The sequence below is a fragment of the Mus caroli genome, unplaced genomic scaffold (genome assembly GCF_978045245.1).
Source record: "Mus caroli unplaced genomic scaffold, Mus_caroli_1 scaffold_10, whole genome shotgun sequence".
Classification (NCBI taxonomy): Eukaryota; Metazoa; Chordata; class Mammalia; order Rodentia; family Muridae; genus Mus; species Mus caroli.
Window position 1 is genome coordinate 44,470,270 of NW_028227265.1, and position 17,949 is coordinate 44,488,218.

The 17,949-nt window shown below is 43.9% G+C and overlaps 1 protein-coding gene across 2 annotated transcripts; it reads left to right on the forward strand.

The window, feature by feature from the left end:
- Window positions 1–589: 589 nt before the first annotated feature.
- On the forward strand, window positions 590–12,054 carry LOC115031757 (uncharacterized). Of its 2 annotated transcripts, XM_029480817.2 has the most exons (4): window positions 590–683; window positions 6,597–6,723; window positions 7,489–7,549; window positions 8,984–12,054. In XM_029480817.2, exons 1-4 carry the CDS (start codon window positions 681–683, stop codon window positions 10,377–10,379), a joined length of 1,587 nt encoding a protein of 528 aa, XP_029336677.1. In that variant the 5' UTR covers window positions 590–680; the 3' UTR covers window positions 10,380–12,054. The 2 variants fall into 2 exon arrangements, with proteins under 2 accessions (XP_029336677.1, XP_085699861.1); XM_085843735.1 differs by lacking the exons at window positions 590–683; window positions 6,597–6,723 and adding an exon at window positions 6,809–6,830.
- The last annotated feature ends 5,895 nt before the right edge of the window (window positions 12,055–17,949 follow it).

Genomic DNA, 17,949 nt, shown 5'->3' on the forward strand with positions numbered 1-17,949 from the left:
TCAAATCCCAGCAACCACATGGTGGCTCACAACCATCCGTAACAAGATCTGATGTCCTCTTCTGGAGTGTCTGAAGACAGCTACAGTGTACTTACACATAATAAATAAATAAATAAATAAATCTTAAAAAAAAAAAAAAAAAAAAAAAAGTTGTCTGCAGGCCAAGCAGTGGCAATGGTCTTTAATCCTGCACTCAGGAGGCACGGGCAGACAGATAAATTTCTGTTAGAGGCTAGCCTGCTCTACAGAGCGAGTTTCAGGACAGCCAGGGCTACGCAGAGAAACCCTACCTTAAAAAACAAAGTGTCTATGGCAAACAACCATGATTTCAGGAATAGCCTCCATCCCTGGAAGGCTTTCTTCCTCTTATAAACACTATAAACTACTCCGGATAACGCTAGATGTCGCACCATCTGGAAACCGAGAATATTTGCATTCCCTTATTCAGAAGCGGCTGCGAAAAGATGACCGGGTCTCACCAGAACAACTTAAACGCAGAAGCCCCTGCTTATGCCCTCGGCTACCTGGTCAATCAGGAAAGGTGACTCCCTTAAGGCGGGGAGTGGGCGTGGCCATGCTATGCACATGCGCGGGACATTGTATAAATCTGTTCACACTAAGTGACAGACAAGTGTGATTTCCTTGAGACAAGGAAAAGCATTGATCCGTGAAGGCCTGCTATGGTGAGTGCGGCTGCCCACCCCCACCCCCACCCACCCAAAGGGATAGGGGAGGGAAGGAGAAAGGGGGAGGGCTGCTGATTCTATCGGGCCGAGCAGTGGCCAGCCCCGCAGGAGCGCAGGAGCGGTGTTTCGGGCGCGGGACTCCGAGTCCTGCAGGTCTGTGACCGGATTTGGGCACTGGAAGAGCTACGCTTGTGCGACCGGGGCCTCCGCTCGCCCCAGGGTCACTGGTACCACTCGGTCTTATGAAGGTGTTGGACACAGCCACCGACTTGAGGCCTTGCCCTCTAGTCTAGTCTTTCTAGGGCTAGAAGTAAATCTCTAAATTTCCACAGCCTTCGCTAATTTCTAAACCTCAGCTTCTTCCCACTCGGGTTTAGAGCAGAACTTAGTGATCTCTGAGTGGCCTCAGTGGTGCATTCACAAGCGTAGTGTTTAGATACTGTAACCCTCGTTGGGGCTGAAGAGATAGCTCAACGGTTAAGAGTACTTGAGGCAGCCGGGCATGGTGGCGCACGCCTTTAATCCCAGCACTCGGGAGGCAGAGGCAGGCGGATTTCTGAGTTCGAGGCCAGCCTGGTCTACAAAGTGAACTCCAGTGAACTCCAGGACAGCCAGAGCTATAAAGAGAAACCCTGTCTCGAAAAACCAAAAAAAAAAAAAGAGTACTTGAGGCTCTCAAGGAAAGGGTCTCTGTTCCCAGCACCCAAATGGTGGTTCGCAACCAACCTTAGCTCCAGATATAAGAGACCCTACACTTCTGACCACCTTGGGCACAAGGCACAGAGGTGGTACAAATACATATATGCAGCATTCATACACATGAAATAAAATAAGTCCTGAGAGAGAGAGCGCGCAAAACCCTGGCTCGCCAGGCCTATAATCCTGGCAGGAAGCCTAAGCAGAGAGATCACTTCAAGTTTGATTCTACCTTAGGCTACATAATAAATCCCAGGCCAATGTGAGACCCTGTCTCCAAGAAAGAAAGGCTAGAGAGATGGTTCAGTGGCTAGGCTAAGAGCACTCTGCCCTTACAGAAGACTTGGGTTCAGAACTCCAGAGTTCCAGGGGATATGACACCTCCTCCTGGCCTCTGATACCTTCTTCTTGCCTCCTGGGGCGCGCTCTCTCTGGCGCACTCGCGCTCTCCTCCCTCTCCCTCTCCCTCTCTCCCTCTCCCCCTCTCTTTCTCTCTCCCTCTCCCTCTGTCTCTCTGAGTTTGTTTTTGTTTTTTTCTGAGACAGGGTTTCTGGCTGTCCTGGACTCTTAATAAACCAGGCTGCCAAATTGACTCAGACTCACAGTTCCGCCTGCCCCTGCCTCCCTAGAGCTGGAATTAAAGGTGTGGGCTACCACACCTTACTCACCTTACTCACAGCCTTACTGCATAACCTTGGCTGTTCTGAAACTCACTGTGTAGTACAGGCTGCCTTGAAATCAGATCTACTTGCCTCTACCTTTCAAGTGCTGGGATTAGAGACGTGTGCCCCCCCCACCCCCCACCCCCCGCCGCCATGCCCAACTTTTTTTTTTTTTTAAGATTTTTTTTAATTTAGTTTATGTATGTGAGTACACTGTTGCTGTCTCCAGGCACACCAGAAGAGGGCATCAGTCCCCATTACAGATGGATGTGAGCCACCATGTGGTTGCTGGGAATTGAACTCAGGACCTCTGGAAGAGCAGTCAGTGCTCTTAATCACTAAGCCATCTATCCAGCCCAATGCCCAACTTTTTGTTTTGCTTTTCCTTTCTTTTTGTTTTCTTTCTCTCTCTCTCCCTCTCTCTCTCTCTCTCTCTCTCTCTCTCTCTCTCTCTTTCGAGTCAGGGTTTTTCTGTGTAGCCCTGGCTGTCCTGGAACTCACTCTGTAGACCAGGCTGGCCTCGAACTCAGAAATCCGCCTGCCTCTGCCTCCCAAGTGCTGGGATTAAAGGCGTGCGCCACCACTGCCCGGCTCCAATGCCCAACTTTTTAAGTACTTCTCAACAAACCCAACCCCACTGAGTTATAGCTCCCAGAAGTGCTTCGATTTTTATTTGTCTCAGAAAGACATTTCCTCTATTTATTTTTTTTCAGTGTGGGAGCTCAAAGCCATTGCCTTATGCAGATGCTATACCGCTGAGCCACATTCTCCTGCCCTCCTTGTTCATATTCTGGAGCAAAGGTCTTATCTTTGTTGCCTAGGCAACAAATCTGGTGGGATTGCGCTGCCGCAGCTTCCTGGTCATTTGGGTCTACAGATGCAAACCTCCACACCTGACATTGCTCTCAAAACCAACACTTTTTAGATTTACTTATTTTACTCATATGAGTATTTGGCCATCACGCATGCATAGGTGGCACACGAGTGCCTGGTACCTACAGAGGTCAGAGGATAGCTGTGAGCCACCATCTAAGTGCTGGGACCCAAACTCAGGTCCTCAAGAACAAGTGAGTCTAACCACTGAGCCAAGTCAGCAGCCCCCTCTTTCTGAACTCTTGTGCTGTGGAGTTTTTCTCTTTCAAATATTTGGAATAAATCACCGCGCTCTTTAGGGTTCAGGACTTGTAAACTGGAGCCTAATGTAAACGACTGCCCTTCTCACCGGGGTCAGTTTTACACTGTATCTTTGCTCTTCAGAACAGAATGTTCTCCAGTGTTTATCACACTCAGTGTTTGGGCTGGGTTTTCTTTTAACCTGTATCTGTAGTTTCATGTCTGTCATTAATTTGGAAGAATTATTGTCAATTATTACTAAATATGGATGTTCCTATTTTGGTCCCTTCGCTCGTGGGTGGTCTCTCTTGTAAGGAGAAGTTTGTCTTTGTTATTTTTTTTTCTGTTGGTATTAGGCTCCGGAGAAAAAGATTCTTTGGAGTTGGAAAGATGATGCCCTGGTTAAGAGAACATACTTATATCAGAATGTTGAAGGCCACTGCATGCAACTGCAAAGTAGTCTTGGTGGTGTAGCCACGTTCGCTGTATTAGTCAGGTCTACCAACCTAGGAGCAAGGGAGAGCTTTTCATCTGTAGGATCTTCTAGAACCTCCCTCTCCAGTGTCTTAAAGTTTTCATCGTAGAAGCGTTCTCTCTGGTTAGATAGACCCTTGAGTACATTTTTTTTTTTTTGGAGATAATCTGAATGGGCTATTTTTCTCAATTTCTTTCCCTGAGGGTACATTTTTGGTATGGATGAGTCTGTTTTTGTTTTCTTTAATATTGATTTTGTACCCTGTAACTTTACCATGTTTATTAAGTCCAAGGGTTTTCTAGTAGACTTTGTAGGATCTTTTAGGTAAAGGATGGTGTCACCTGCAAATAGACATGGTTTGGCTTCGTCCCTTCCTATTTTATCCCTGTTCTGCCCTTCACATGGATAATTGCTATAGCTGTGACTTCAAACCCTGTGGTGAATGGGAAGGAGAGTGGGCGCCCTGTTTCTCTCCTGATTTTAAACAAAGTGCTCAATTTGCTTCCTTTTAATATATTGTTGGTTATAGGTTTTATTACTTTTAAATGTGTTCCATCTATTATTAAAGTCTCTAGGACTTTTGTAGTGAAGGTGTGTTAAACTTTGTCAAATGTTTATTCAGTAATCAACTGAATGGTGTAATCTATGTCCTTAAGTTTTTTTAAATGGTGTATTACATTTCAATCAATCAATCTCTCTCTCTATTTCTCCCTCCCTCCCTTCCCCCCTCCCTCCCTCCCTCCTTCCCTCCTTCCCTCCTTCCCTTCCTCTCTCCTTCAGAAAGTGTTTAATCTACAAAGCCCAGGCTGTCCTGGAACTCAGAGAGTTGATAAAGCATTCAACTCACAGAGATCCCCCTGTCTCTGCCTCCCAATTGCTAGGATTAAAAGAGTGCACCACCATTATTTTTTTTCTTTTTAAATTTTTCATTTTCTGTATATGGGTGTTTTGCCTGCATATATGTCTGTGTACTGTGTATATGCTTGGTGCTGAGGGAGGTTAGAAGAGGGTATCACCCACTAGAACTGGAGTTACAGACAGTCGTAAGATACCATGCAGGTGCTGGAAATCGAACCCAGATCCTCTGGAAGAGCAGCCAGTGCTCAACCACTGGGCATCTCTCCAGTCCTTACATTTCTTGATTTGCATGGGTTAAACCAACCTTGCCTTTCTGGGATGAAACCCACTTGGTCGTTGTGGTTTGAATGAGAGGTGCCCCATTGTTCTCTCCAGCCCATGGCCCTGTTTGGGGAGGCTTCTGAGATATGGCCTTGCTGGAGGAAGTGTATCTTTGGACTGGGCTTTGGGAGCTTAAAGAGTTAGAGTGGTCTGGAGTTCACTTTCTCTCTACTTCCTGCTGTGGTTCAGGATGTGAGCGCTCAGTTGCTGCCGCCACCATGCCTGGTGCTGGCTGCGTGCTTCCTCACTGTGACAGTGATGGACTCTTACACCTCTGAAACTGTAAGCCCAAAATAAGTTTTTCATTCTCTAAGTTGGCTTGGTCGTGGTGGTTCATCCCAGCAATAGAAAAGTGACTAAGGGGACTGGTGAGATGGCTCAGTGGTTAAGAGCACTGACTGCTCTTCCGGGGGTCCTGAGTTCAAATCCCAGCAACCACATGGTGGCTCACAACTACCCATAATGAGATCTGAAGACAGCTACAGTGTACTTATGTATAATAAATAAATAGGATCTTTAAAAAAAAAAAAAAAGAAAGAAAGAAAAAGAAAAGAAAAGTGACTAAGACATCCTCAATGTACACAAATCTTAATGTGCTCCTGAATGTACTTTGTTGGGAATTTTTGTGATATGGCCATCAAAGAAATTACTCTAGTTTTCTTTTTTGTTGTATTCTTACCTGGTTTTGTTTGTTTGTTTGTTTGTTTGTTTGTGGTTTTTGGGGGTATCAGGATGTATAATAATAGTTTCATAAAACAAATTTGGTAGTGTTCCTTTACTTTCTATACAATACCTACCTGATAGTTAAGTAGCGCTCTACGGTGAATCATGAGTCTTTTGGTTCTGGGGTTTTTTGGAACACACACACACACACAGCCCTTGAGTACCTTAGGACAGTGTTTTGAGCTGTATCTCATTACAAGTTGGATTTCTATAGAATTTGTGGCATCTGTGTCTAATGAGGGGAATGGGGAAAATTTGTAGCGCATCCTTACACATTAAATCCTCAACCTAGTGTCAGACATGATGAATGAATGTGTGTGATCTCAGCCCTTAAAAGTCTGAGGAAGAAGTATCAAGCATTATGAGCAGTAAAAAATGAATTTTTCTCACCAAAAAAAAAAAAAAGATGAGAAATATTTATTCCAGTTAAACTATTGATATAGACTAGTAAGACTTGCAGTGGCAGCCAATCATGGCCTCTAATCACAGCACTGAGGGGATCAAGGCAGGAAGATCATGTCTTCCAGATCAGCTTGAACCGTGGAGTTAGACCCTGTCTATAAATAAATAAGTAAATGAATAAATATCTAGGTATGGAAGCATGCACCTTTAATCCCAGCATTGGGAAGGGAGAGGCTGGAGTTGAAGGAGTTTAAGGCCATCTTTCATATCATAGCAAGTTGGAGGCCAGTTTGGAGTACTTGAGACTCTTGTCTCAAAAAGCAAATTAAATTCTATATTTTTTAAAATGCTTGTGCAGTGGCTATGTAACCTGTGTTCATGCTTTCTAAAAGCTGTTAAACTTCTACAACTCACTATGAACAATTGGTAAAACTGGCACTCAAGCCAGACAGTAAGTATTGAGGGACCACAGAACTGTCTGTCACCTTTGGATGAGGCTACCTAAGTGGTACAGTTTGCCTAGTATAAATGACGCTTGGTTCAATCCCCAGTACTGCAAAGGAAAAAGAAAATAGTGTGCGCGTGTATCTACACATTGAAATGGATTTCCCTAGCCCTGCTGATCTTCTTACTTTTTTTTTACACATGTGGAATGTTTAGGATTTAGTGACCTTTGAGGACGTGTGTGTGACCTTCCCTCAGGAAGAGTGGGATCTACTGCGTCCTGTACAGAAGAAACTCTACAAAGATGTGATGTGGGAAACTGTGAGGAACCTGGCCTCTGTGGGTAAGGATATGGCTGTGGGAAACCCTGAGGAACTTGGCCTCTGTGGGTAAGGATGCAGCCGTGATGAACCTGGCCTCTGTGGGTGAGGATGCAGCTGTTTCCTTCATGTAGGTAATTATATGAGAACGGATTTTTTTGTTGTTAGGATTGTTTGAGATAAGGTCCTACTAGGTATCCCCACTTATGTAGATCAGGCTGGCCTTCAACTTTCAGAGATCTTCCTGCCTCTGCCTTCCCAGAGCTAGGATTAAAGTTGTGCGACACCAGCCCTATTGACAGTGATTTCTTGCCCACCATCACTAATTTAAGAGTTAGAATGTAAAAGTGGCTCTTACTCCTGCTTTCAGTTTGCTTCTCTCTTGCCCTCTTGCTCCCTCTGCCTTCCCTTCCCCCTCTCTACACGCGGCCATGGCTGGCCTCTACTTCTCTACTCTCTCCCTTTCTACAATCAACGCCTTAAAACCATGAAAAAAAAATAGAATGTAAAAAGTGTTTACATTGATGTAAATGAGGCATTATGAACTTTTTTCAAACCTAGAACCTAAAAAGATTTTTATAGCCGGGCAGTGGCAGCACACACCTTTAATCCCAGCACTTGGGAGGCAGAGGCAGGTGGATTTCTGAGTTTGAGGCCATCCTGGTCTACAGAGTGAGTTCCAGGACAGCCAGGGATATACAGAGAAATCCTATCTCGAAAAAACAGGAAAAAAAATTTTTTTTGTAATCGCTAAAAATGTATAATGGTTTTCTGGTTTTACATTTTAGCGAGTGAATTGGAAGACCAAGATGTTTCAAATCAGTACAGAATCCAAGAGGAAAATGTAAGGTGAGCTTACACACTAAAGAAAACAGAATCTTACTACAGTTTACATTTTTAAATTAAGCAACCAAAAGAAACTCCTATATGGTTTTCTTTAAAAAAAAAAAATGTTTATCAAAGTATTTTAAATGACACATATTGAAAATTTAAATATTTTATTACATAGTTGTCTTGGTTAGGGTTGCCTGTGAAGAGACAAGCATTTAATTGAGGCTGGCTTACAGTTTCAGAGGTTCAGTCCATTATCATCATGGTGGGAAGCATGGCAGCATCCAGGTAGGCATGGTGCTGGAGGAGCCAGGAATTCTACATTCTGATTCAAAGGCAGCTAGAAGGAGACTATCTTTCATACAGGGCAGAGTCTGAGAGAACTCAGAGCCCACCTACACAGTGACACACTTCGTCCAACAAGGCCACATCTCCTAATAGTGCCACTCCCTATGGCCAAGCATTCAAACACATAACTCTATGGGGCCAAACCTATTCAAACCACCACAGTGGTGCGCACCTGTAATCACAACACTTTGAAGACAAAGGCAGGAGGATCATAGTAAATTTAAGGCAGGAGGGGGGCATCAGGGAAGGTCAGCCAAGGTTACATAATGAGACTCTCAAAAAGATGTTTTTTTTTAAACTTGGAAACAGTGTTAAGAAACCCCATATAAACTGGGTGGTTGTGGTGGAGCACACCTTTAATCCCAGCACTCAAGACAGAGGCAGGCAGGACTCTGAGTTCCAGGCCAGCCTGGACTACAGGTGACTTCCAGAACCGCCAGGGCTACTCAGAGAAACCCTGTATGGAAAAAAACAAACAAAGGAAAACAAAAACCTATATATTAATAATACTTTCTGTTATTGTACTTTTTGGTTGGTTTGGGGTTGTTATTATATTTATGTGCATTTATGTATGTCTATCTGCTTGAATTGATACACACCACATGCATGTGGGAGTCCCCAGGGGCCAAAAGATGATATCTGAACTGAAGGCTTTTCCACACTTCTCACACGTAGGGCTTCTCACCAGTGTGACTTCTTTTGTGAACTAGAATTAGAGGTGATTCTGGGCCACCTAGACAAGCAGTGAGTGCTGTTAACCTTGGCCATTTCTCCAGGCCCTGGATTGGTGTTTTGATACAGGGGTCTGCTGTATAGCCCTAGCTGACCAAAACTCCTAATAGTCCTCCTGCCTCAGCTTTCCAAATGCTGGGATTACAGGCATGGGCTACCAGCCTAGCTTTTGCTTTTATTTTGAGATAGACCCTTGCTTTATAACATTAACTGCCCTCACATTTGTGATCCTCCTGCCTCAGCCTCCTACGTGCTAGTATTAGTGGTATGCCAGCATGCCATGGCTATAAAAATGTAATCCTGATGTGTATTAGTGAACATTAAATAATAAACAACTATTAATAATGGGCTTCTTTTTTTTTTTTTTTGCAGAAGTTATATGATACAAAGACTCTATGAAAGTAAAGAAGTTATTGAGCATGGAGAACGCTTCAGCCAGATTCCAAACACTGGTGTGGCCAAGATAACTTCTGGAGTAAAACCATATAATTGTAGCGTGTGTGGAAAAGGCTTCATGCTTTGTTCATCCCTCACTAGGCATGTCAGAGCTCACCCTGGCCATGAACTTGATGGGTTTAAGTGTGGAGAGAAGCGATTTAAATGTAAGGAATGTGGGGCCACTTTCAGTTACCTCAAATCCTTTCTGAGACATGAAAGGACTCACGCTGGAGAAAGCCCCTACAGGTGTAAACACTGCGGGAAGACCTTCATCTATTTCCAGCCCTTTCAAACACATGAACGGACACACATTGGAGAGAAACTTTATCAGTGTAAGCATTGTGGTAAAGGGCTTAGTTCTCCAGGTTCTCTTCGAATTCATCAAAGAATTCACACCGGGGAGAAGCCCTATGTGTGTGAGAAGTGTGGCAAAGCCTTCAGTTGTCCCAGTTCCATCCAAATCCACGAAAGAACCCACACCGGGGAGAAGCCCTATAAATGTAAAGAGTGCGGGAAAGCCTTCATATCCCGCACAAGTGTCAAAACGCACATGGTGACACACAGCGGCGATGCAAACAAGCCTCATAAATGCGAGCACTGCGGGAAGGCGTTCCTTCGGCCATGTTTTCTGCGAGTGCATGCGCGGATTCACACTGGAGAGAAGCCGTATGCTTGCAAGCAGTGTGGTAAGGCCTTCAGATGTTCCACTTCGATGCAGATCCATAAAAGGACTCACACCGGGGAGAAACCCTACAAGTGTAAGGAGTGCGGTAAAGCTTTCAGTGCCCACTCGGCGTTTCGAGTCCACGGGCGGGTGCACACTGGAGAGAAGCCTTACCAATGCCGAGCCTGTGGGAAAGCCTTCATCTGCCTCACGTACTGCCGCGCACACGAGCGAAAACACACCGGAGAGAGATCCTACGAATGCGAGCAGTGCGGGAAAGCCTTCGTCTCTCTGGAAAACTTTCGACGACATGTCAAAACTCACGCCCAAGATACACCTTATAAATGTAAGGAGTGTGGAAAAGCTTTCGTTTTCCTCAGCGCCCTTCAAGCGCATGAGAGGATTCACACTGGGGAGAAGCCTTACGAATGTGAACAATGTGGCAAAGCCTTTAGATGTTCCAGTTATGTTCAGGTACACAGGAGAATCCACACCGGGGAGAAGCCCTATGAATGTAAGGAGTGTGGGAAAACCTTCATTTATTCTACGAGCTTTCGAGGGCACATGAGAATGCACACGGGGGAGAAACCCTACAAATGTAAGGGGTGTGAGAAAGCCTTCAGGCTCGGCAGTTCCCTTAAAAGACATGAGAGAACTCACAGCTGAAAGAAATGTGCTTAGTGTACGCATGTATGGGAGAACTTTTTGCTTTGTCCACATCCTTCAATAAACATGAAAATGCACAATAGACAACGAATGTGAGGAATGGGGGAGGGGGTGAACATTTTCAATTTTAACACTTCGTTGTGAAATTATCCATTGTGGAGAAATCTCATGCTATTAGTTCATTAAGTAATACCGGAAACTAGCTGCAGTATAATAGGAAGCTCACATCAAGTGGGCCAGAAAATTCAAAATGTTGAGGAAACATAAAAGCTCAATATGTTCATCGGGGTTTAATTGTTTCTGATATATCTGCATGCTTTGGTTTGTTGCTGTAGCCCTGACTGGCCTGAAGTTCACTATGTAGACTAAACTGACCTCCAACTCAGAGATGTGTATGTGTGTGTGTGTGTGTGTGTGTGTGTGTGTGTGTGTGTGTGTTTTAGAAGAAAGATTATTTTATCTTACAGTTCCAGAAGAATAATTGTCCATTGTAAAGTAACTTTTATTTGCCTGCTGTCTCTTTGGCTTCTGCCTCCTATCCTAGGCCTAGTCCTGGAAGCTTCTAGCCTCTGTACAATCTAATCTAGGCTTAAAATGTTTTCAACCTCTAAGAATGATGAATAACTCACCCTTTTTGTTTTTCCTGAACTCTGGCTGCCTGGTCAACTCAGCTGTTCTAGCTCAAAACTCTCCAAGCTGACTGATTCAATCTTGCTTCTCTCAACTTCTCTGAATTGCTCTGCTTGGCCTCAAACTAACTCTAGCAGTCTTTTCTAATCTTCTGGCTCATTCTGTCTTCAACTGTGTCTAGCTTGTTCTCTCTTCAACCTGCCTCTGTAAAACTCTTCTAGTAAACCTCTCTCTCTTTCTCTCTCTCTCTCCACTGTTTTGTCTTGAGTAGCCTCTCTGTTCTTGTAAGAGCTGGGCATAGGGTTGAAGAGATGGTTCAGTGGTTAAGAGCACTGACTGCTCTTCCAGAGATCCTGAGTCCAATTCCCAGTAACCACATGGTGGCTCACCCATCTGCAATTGGATCTGATGCCCTCTTCTGGTGTGCCTGAAGACAGCTACAGTGTACGCATATACATAAAATGAATAAATAATTCTTTAAAAAAAAAAAACAGCTGGGCATGTCCTATTCTGTAAAATCTATGATTCGTGACTTGTCTGTCACTCAATTAGACATCACTTTCAAACATGGGGTACTCCCTTCTACCTTCATTGTTGGAGATCAAAGGAGTGTGCTAAGGGTAGTCTGTATCCCAGCCAGTGGGTTTAAAGTTTTGAGCTACGGGCTGAGGCACAGCAGAACGCGATCAGGGTTCACAGTGCAATCACATATCTGCAGCAGTTCAGCATAGCATGGGATCGCAGTGACAAAGCAAGCGCAGGCTGCAGAGCTCCCACATTGACAACAGCAAACTGCAAGTAGAATTAGTCCTTAAACTCTCAAGTCCCTGCCCCAGTGACAAACTTCTCCCAACATGTCACACCTCCTGAACCTCCCCTAAATAGTGCTGCCAACTGGAAACCAAGTGTTCAAGTGCCCATGACTATGGGAGACATTTCTCATTCAAACCACCACAGTTAGAAGTTGGGGGTTTTCTGACCTCATGAGAAAAATAATAGATATCTTCCTCACCTTTATATTCAAAATGACTTCATTCTCATGTTTAATAGAACAGACTTATTTTCCCTGTTATTAAATGTCTACTAAGTATGCAAAGCTTGTCAAGCAGTCTCATGGTGTTTGCTGTCTGTTCTTTGTTCCTCATTGTTTCCAATGGGCATTTGGATAATAGACTTTAAGAGGAGTCGTTTTAAGGGGTTGGAGGGATGGCTCAGAGGTTTAAAATGCTCGTTGCCTTCCAACAAGTTCAACTCCTGGCACCTACACCAGGTGACTCACAGGCACCTCTAACCAGCTCCATGAAATCTGTACTCTGTTCTGGCCTCTAAGCTCTAAGGGCACTTGGAGTCACCTGCACACCAAGATGTGCCATTTGGGGGCCCTGATGGCTCAGCATTTAAGTGCATGTTTTGGTTTCTCATCGCTATGACAGCCAACCTAGGAAAATAAAGTGTTTATTTGCCTTACACTTCCCACCTTAGTTTGTTATTGCTGGATAAAATAGAACCGGAAGCAAAGGGTTTATTTGGCTTGTCCTTCAGTATCCCTGTTCATCATCAAAGGAAGTTGGAGCAGGAACTCAGAATGGCAGGTAATGGAGGCAGGAGCTGCTGCAGGAGGAAGCAGTGGAGTGCTGCTTACTGGCTTGTAAGTCATGGCTGCAAAACTCAGGGCCACCAGCCCAGGGATGGCATCACTCACAATGGGCGGGGCCTTCCCCATCAATCACTCTAAGAAAATGCCTTACAAGCTGGTCCAATTTTTTTTATTATTTTCTTTATTTACATTTCAAGTGTTATCCCCTTTCCTAGTTTCCCCTATTTTCTCCCCCCTCCCCCTGCTCCCCAACCCACCCACTCCTGCTTCCTGGCCCAGGCATTTCCCCACACTGGGGCATAGAGCCTTCACAGGGTTCTCTTTCCCATTGATGACAGACTAGGCCATCCTCTGCTACATATGCAGCTAGAGCCATGAGTCCCACCATGTGTTTTCTTTGATTGGTGGTTTAGTCCCAGGGAGCTCTGGGGTTACTGGTAAGTTCATATTGTTCCTCCTATGGGGCTGCAAACCCCTTCAGCTCCCTGGTTATTTCTCTGGCTCCTTCATTGGGGACCCTGTGCTCTGTGTAATGGATGACTGTGAGCATCCACTTCTGTCTTAGGCACTGGCAGAGCCTCTCAGGAGACAGCTATATCAGGATCCTGTCAGCAAGTCTTGTTGGCATCTGCAATAGTGTCTGGGTTTGGTGGTTGTTTATGGGATGGATCCCCCAGGTGGGGCAGTCTCTGGAGGGTCATGGCTTCAATCTCTGCTCCAAACTTTATCTCTGTAACTCCTTCCATGGGTATTGTGTTCCCCCTTTTAAGAAGGATCGAAGTGTCCACACTTTGGTCTTACTTTTTCTTGAGTTTCATGTGTTTTGCAAATTGTATCTTGGGTATTTTGAGCTTCTGGGCTAATATCCACTTATCAGTGAGTACATATCATGTGTGTTTTTTTGGATCCATCCATTTGTCTAAGAATTTCGTGAATTCATTGTTTTTAATAACTGAGTAGTACTCCATTGTATAAATGTATGACATTTTCTGTATCCATTCCTCTGTTTAATGACATCTGGGTTCTTTCCAGATTTTGGCTATTATAAATAAGGCTGATAGCCGGGTGTGGTGGCACACGACTTTAATCCCAGCACTCGGGAGGCAGAGGCAGGAGGATTTCTGAGTTCGAGGCCAGCCTGGTCTACAGAGTGAGTTCCAGGACAGCCAGGGCTACACAGAGAAACCCTGTCTCAAAAAACAAAAAAACAAACAAACAAACAATAAATAAATAAATAAATAAGGCTGCTATGATCATAGTGGAGCATGTGTCCTTATTACAAGTTGGAGCTTCTTCTGGGTATATGCTCAGGAATGGTATTGCTGGATCTTCCAGTGGAACTATGTCCAACTTTCTGAGGAACAGCCTAACTGATTTCAAGAGTGGTTGTATCAGCTTGCAATCCCACCAGCAATGGAGGAGTGTTCCTCTTTCTCCACATCCTCACCAGCATCTGTTGTCACATCAGTTTTTGATCTTAGCCATTCTGACTGGTGTGAGGTAGAATCTCAGGGTTGTTTTGATTTGCATTTCCCTGATGATTAAAGATGTTGAACATTTTTTTCAAGTGCTTCTCAGCTATTCAGTATTCCTCAGTTGAGAATTCTTTGTTTAGCTCTGTGCCCCATTTTTAATAGGGTTATTTAGTTTTCTGGAATCCAACTTCTTGAGTTCTTTTTATATATTGGATATTAGCCCCCTATTGGATTTAGGATTAGTAAAGATCTTTTCCCAATATGTTGGTTGCTGTTTTATCTTCTTGATAGTGTCCTTTGCCTTACAGAAGCTTTGCAATTTTATGAGGTCTCATGTGTCGATTCTTGATCTTACAGCACAAGCCATTGCTGTTCTGTTCAGGAATTTTTCCCCTGTGCTCATATCTTCGAGGCTCTTCCCCACTTTCTCCTCTATAAGTTTCATAGTTTCTGGTTTCATGTGGAGTTCCTGGATCCACTTAGACTTGAGCTTTGTACAAGGAGATAAGAATGGATCAATTCGCATTCTACATGCTAACCGCCAGTTGAACCATTTGTTGAAAACGCTGTCTTCTTTCCACTGGATGGTTTTAGCTCCTTTGTCAAAGATCAAGTGACCATAGGTGTGGGGTTCATTTCTGGGTCTTCAATTCTATTCCATTGATCTACCTGTCTGTCACTGTACCAGGACCATGCAGTTTTTATTACAATTACTCTGTCGGATGGCTTGAGGTCAGGGATGGTGATTCCACCAGAGGTTCTTTTATTGTTGAGAATAGTTTTTGCTATCCTAGGTTTTTTTGTTATTCCAAATGAATTTGCAAATTGTCCTTTTCAGACCAATTTCCCTTATGAATATCGATGCAAAAATACTCAATAAAATTCTCACAAACCGAATCCAAGAACACATCAAACCAATCATCCATCATGATCAAGTAGGCTTCATTCCAGGGATGCAGGGATGGTTCAATATACAGAAATCCATCAACGTAATCCACTATATAAACAAACTCAAAGACAAAAACCACATGACCATCTCATTAGATGCTGAGAAAGCATTTGCCAAAATCCAACACCCATTCATGATAAAAGTATTGGAAAGATCAGGAATTCAAGGCCCATATCTAAACATAATAAAAGCAATATACAGTGTCTTAGTCAGGGTTTCTATTCCTGCACAAACATCATGACCAAGAAGCAGTTGGGGAGGAAAGGGTTTATTCAGCTTACACTTCCATACTGCTGTTCATCACCAAAGGAAGTCAGAACTGGAACTCAAGCAGGTCAGAAAGCAGGAGCTGATGCAAAGGCCATGGAGGGATGTTACTTACTGGCTTGCTTCCCCTGGCTTGCTCAGCCTGCTCTCTTATAGAACCAAGACTACCAGCCCAGAGATGGCACCACCCATAAGGGAACCTCCCCCCTTGATCACTAATTGAGAAAATGCCTTACAGCTGTATCTTGTGGAGGCATTTCCCCAACTGAAGCTCCTTTCTCTGTGATAACTCCAGCCTGTGTCAAGTTGACACAAAACTAGCCAGTACATACAGCAAACCAAACATCAAACTAAATGGAGAGAAACTTGAAGCAATCCCACTAAAATCATGGACTAGACAAGGCTGCCCACTTTCTTCCTACCTATTCAATATAGTACTTGAAGTCCTAGCCAGAGCAATTAGACAAAAGGAGATCAAAGGAATACAAATTGAAAAGGAAAAAGTCAAAATATCATTATTTGCAGATGATATGACAGTATATTTAAGTGACCCCAAAAATTCCAGCAGAGAACTCCTAAACCTCATAAACAACTTCAGTGATATAAAATTAACTCAAGGCCAGGCGTGGTGGCACACATCTTTGATCCCAGCACTCGGGAGGCAGAGGCATGTGGATTTCTGAGTTCAAGGCCAGCCTGGTCTACAGAGTGAATTCCAGGACAGCCAGAGCTATACAGAAAAACCCTGTCTCGGAAAAAAAAAAAAAAAAAAAAAACCTCAAACAAATCAGTGGCCTTTCTCTACACAAAGGATAAACAGGCTGGGAAAGAAATCAGGGAAACAACACCCTTCAAAATAGTCACCAATAATACAAAATACCTTGGTGTGACTCTAACTAAGGAAGTGAAAATATCTGTATGATAAGAACTTCAAGTCTCTGAAGAAAGAAATCAAAAAAGATCTCAAAAGATGGAAAGAGGGCTGGTGAGATGGCTCAGTGGGTAAGAGCACCCGACTGCTCTTCCAAAGGTCTGGAGTTCAAATCCCAGCAACCACATGGTGGCTCACAACCATCTGTAACAAGATCTGACTCCCTCTTCTGGAGTGTCTGAAGATAGCTACAGTGTACTTACATATAATAAATAAATTAAAAAAAAAAAAAAAGATGGAAAGATCTCCCATGCTCATGGATTGGCAGGATTAATATAGTAAAAATGGCTATCTAGCCAAAAGCAATCTACAGATTCAATGCAATCCCCATCAAAATTCCAACTCAATTCTTCACAGGCTGGCCCAATCTTACAGAGGCCTTTTCTCTTTCTTTTCTGGTTTTTGTTTTTTGTTTGTTTGTTTGTTTGTTTGTTTGTTTGTTTTTTCAGAAAGGGTCTCTCTATGTAGCCCTTGCTGCCTTCAAACTCACTTTGGGGCTTAGAGAGATTGCTCAGCGGTTAAGAGCACTGACTGCTCTTCGGAAGGTCCTGAGTTCAAGTCCCAGAAACCACCTGGTGACTCACAAAAACAAACTCACTTTGTAGACCAGGCTTGCCTCTAGCCCACAGAGATCCACCTGCCTCTGCCTCCTGAATGCTGGGGTTAAAGACCTGTGCCACCACCAACCTGCAGGAGGCATTTTCTTAATTGAGGTTCCCTCCTCCTCAGTGCCTCTTTAGCTTGTGTCAGGTTGACAGAACTATCCAGAATACTTCCCAGTCACAGTCCATCACTGAGGGACGTCCAGGGTCACAGCTCAAGAAAGGAACTTGGGGAATTGAATCGACTCACAGAGGAAATTGTGTTTACTGGCTTGCTCAGCTTACTTTCTTTTCTTTTTTAAATTATTTATTAGGTATTTTCCTCGTTTACATTTCCAATGCTATCCCAAAAGTCCCCCATACCCAACCCCCCCACTCCCCTACCCACCCACTCCCCCTTTTTGGCCCTGGCGTTCCCCTGTACTCGGGCATATAATGTTTGCAAGTCCAATGGGCCTCTCTTTCCAGTGATGGCCGACTAGGCCATCTTTCGATACATATGCAGCTAGAGTCAAGAGCTCCGGGGTACTGGTTAGTTCATCATGTTGTTCCAACAATAGGGTTGCAGATCCCTTCAGCTCCTTGGGTACTTTCTCTAGCTCCTCCATTGGTCAGCTTACTTTCTTAAACAATCTAGAGCCACCTGTCAGGGGTGACACCTCTATCACAATGAGCTGGCCCCTCCCCCCCACGTGAATCAAGAAAGTGTCCTATAGGACACTTTGATGAAGGGAATTCCTCAATTGAGGCTCCTTCGTCACAGATACCTGGTTGGTGTTGAGTTGTTGAAACTAACCACCAAGTGCTTGCAGCTCTTCCAGAAGACCTGGGTTCAAGTGATTTCCTCATTCATTTCATCTCATTCAACTGTGGGTTCTCCCGGCTGCTGCTCAGTGTGCTCCCTATATTCATTTGCACGAAAATGAATGGAATTTTATTTAAAATTATTTTCTCTTTTTTTTTTTTTAGATTTATTTATTTATTATATGTAAGTACACTGTAGTTGTCTTCAGACACTCCAGAAGAGGGAGTCAGATCTCGTTACGGATGGTTGTGAGCCACCATGTGGTTGCTGGGATTTGAACTCCGGACCTTTGGAAGAACAGTCCGGTGCTCTTA

Excerpts from the sequence above, each read along its gene's own strand:
- LOC115031757 (XM_029480817.2), top strand. Across the intron at positions 6,724-7,488 it reads GAGGAACCTGGCCTCTGTGG|CGAGTGAATTGGAAGACCAA; the intron begins GTAAGGATATGG and ends TTTACATTTTAG. Across the intron at positions 7,550-8,983 it reads ATCCAAGAGGAAAATGTAAG|AAGTTATATGATACAAAGAC; the intron begins GTGAGCTTACAC and ends TTTTTTTTGCAG.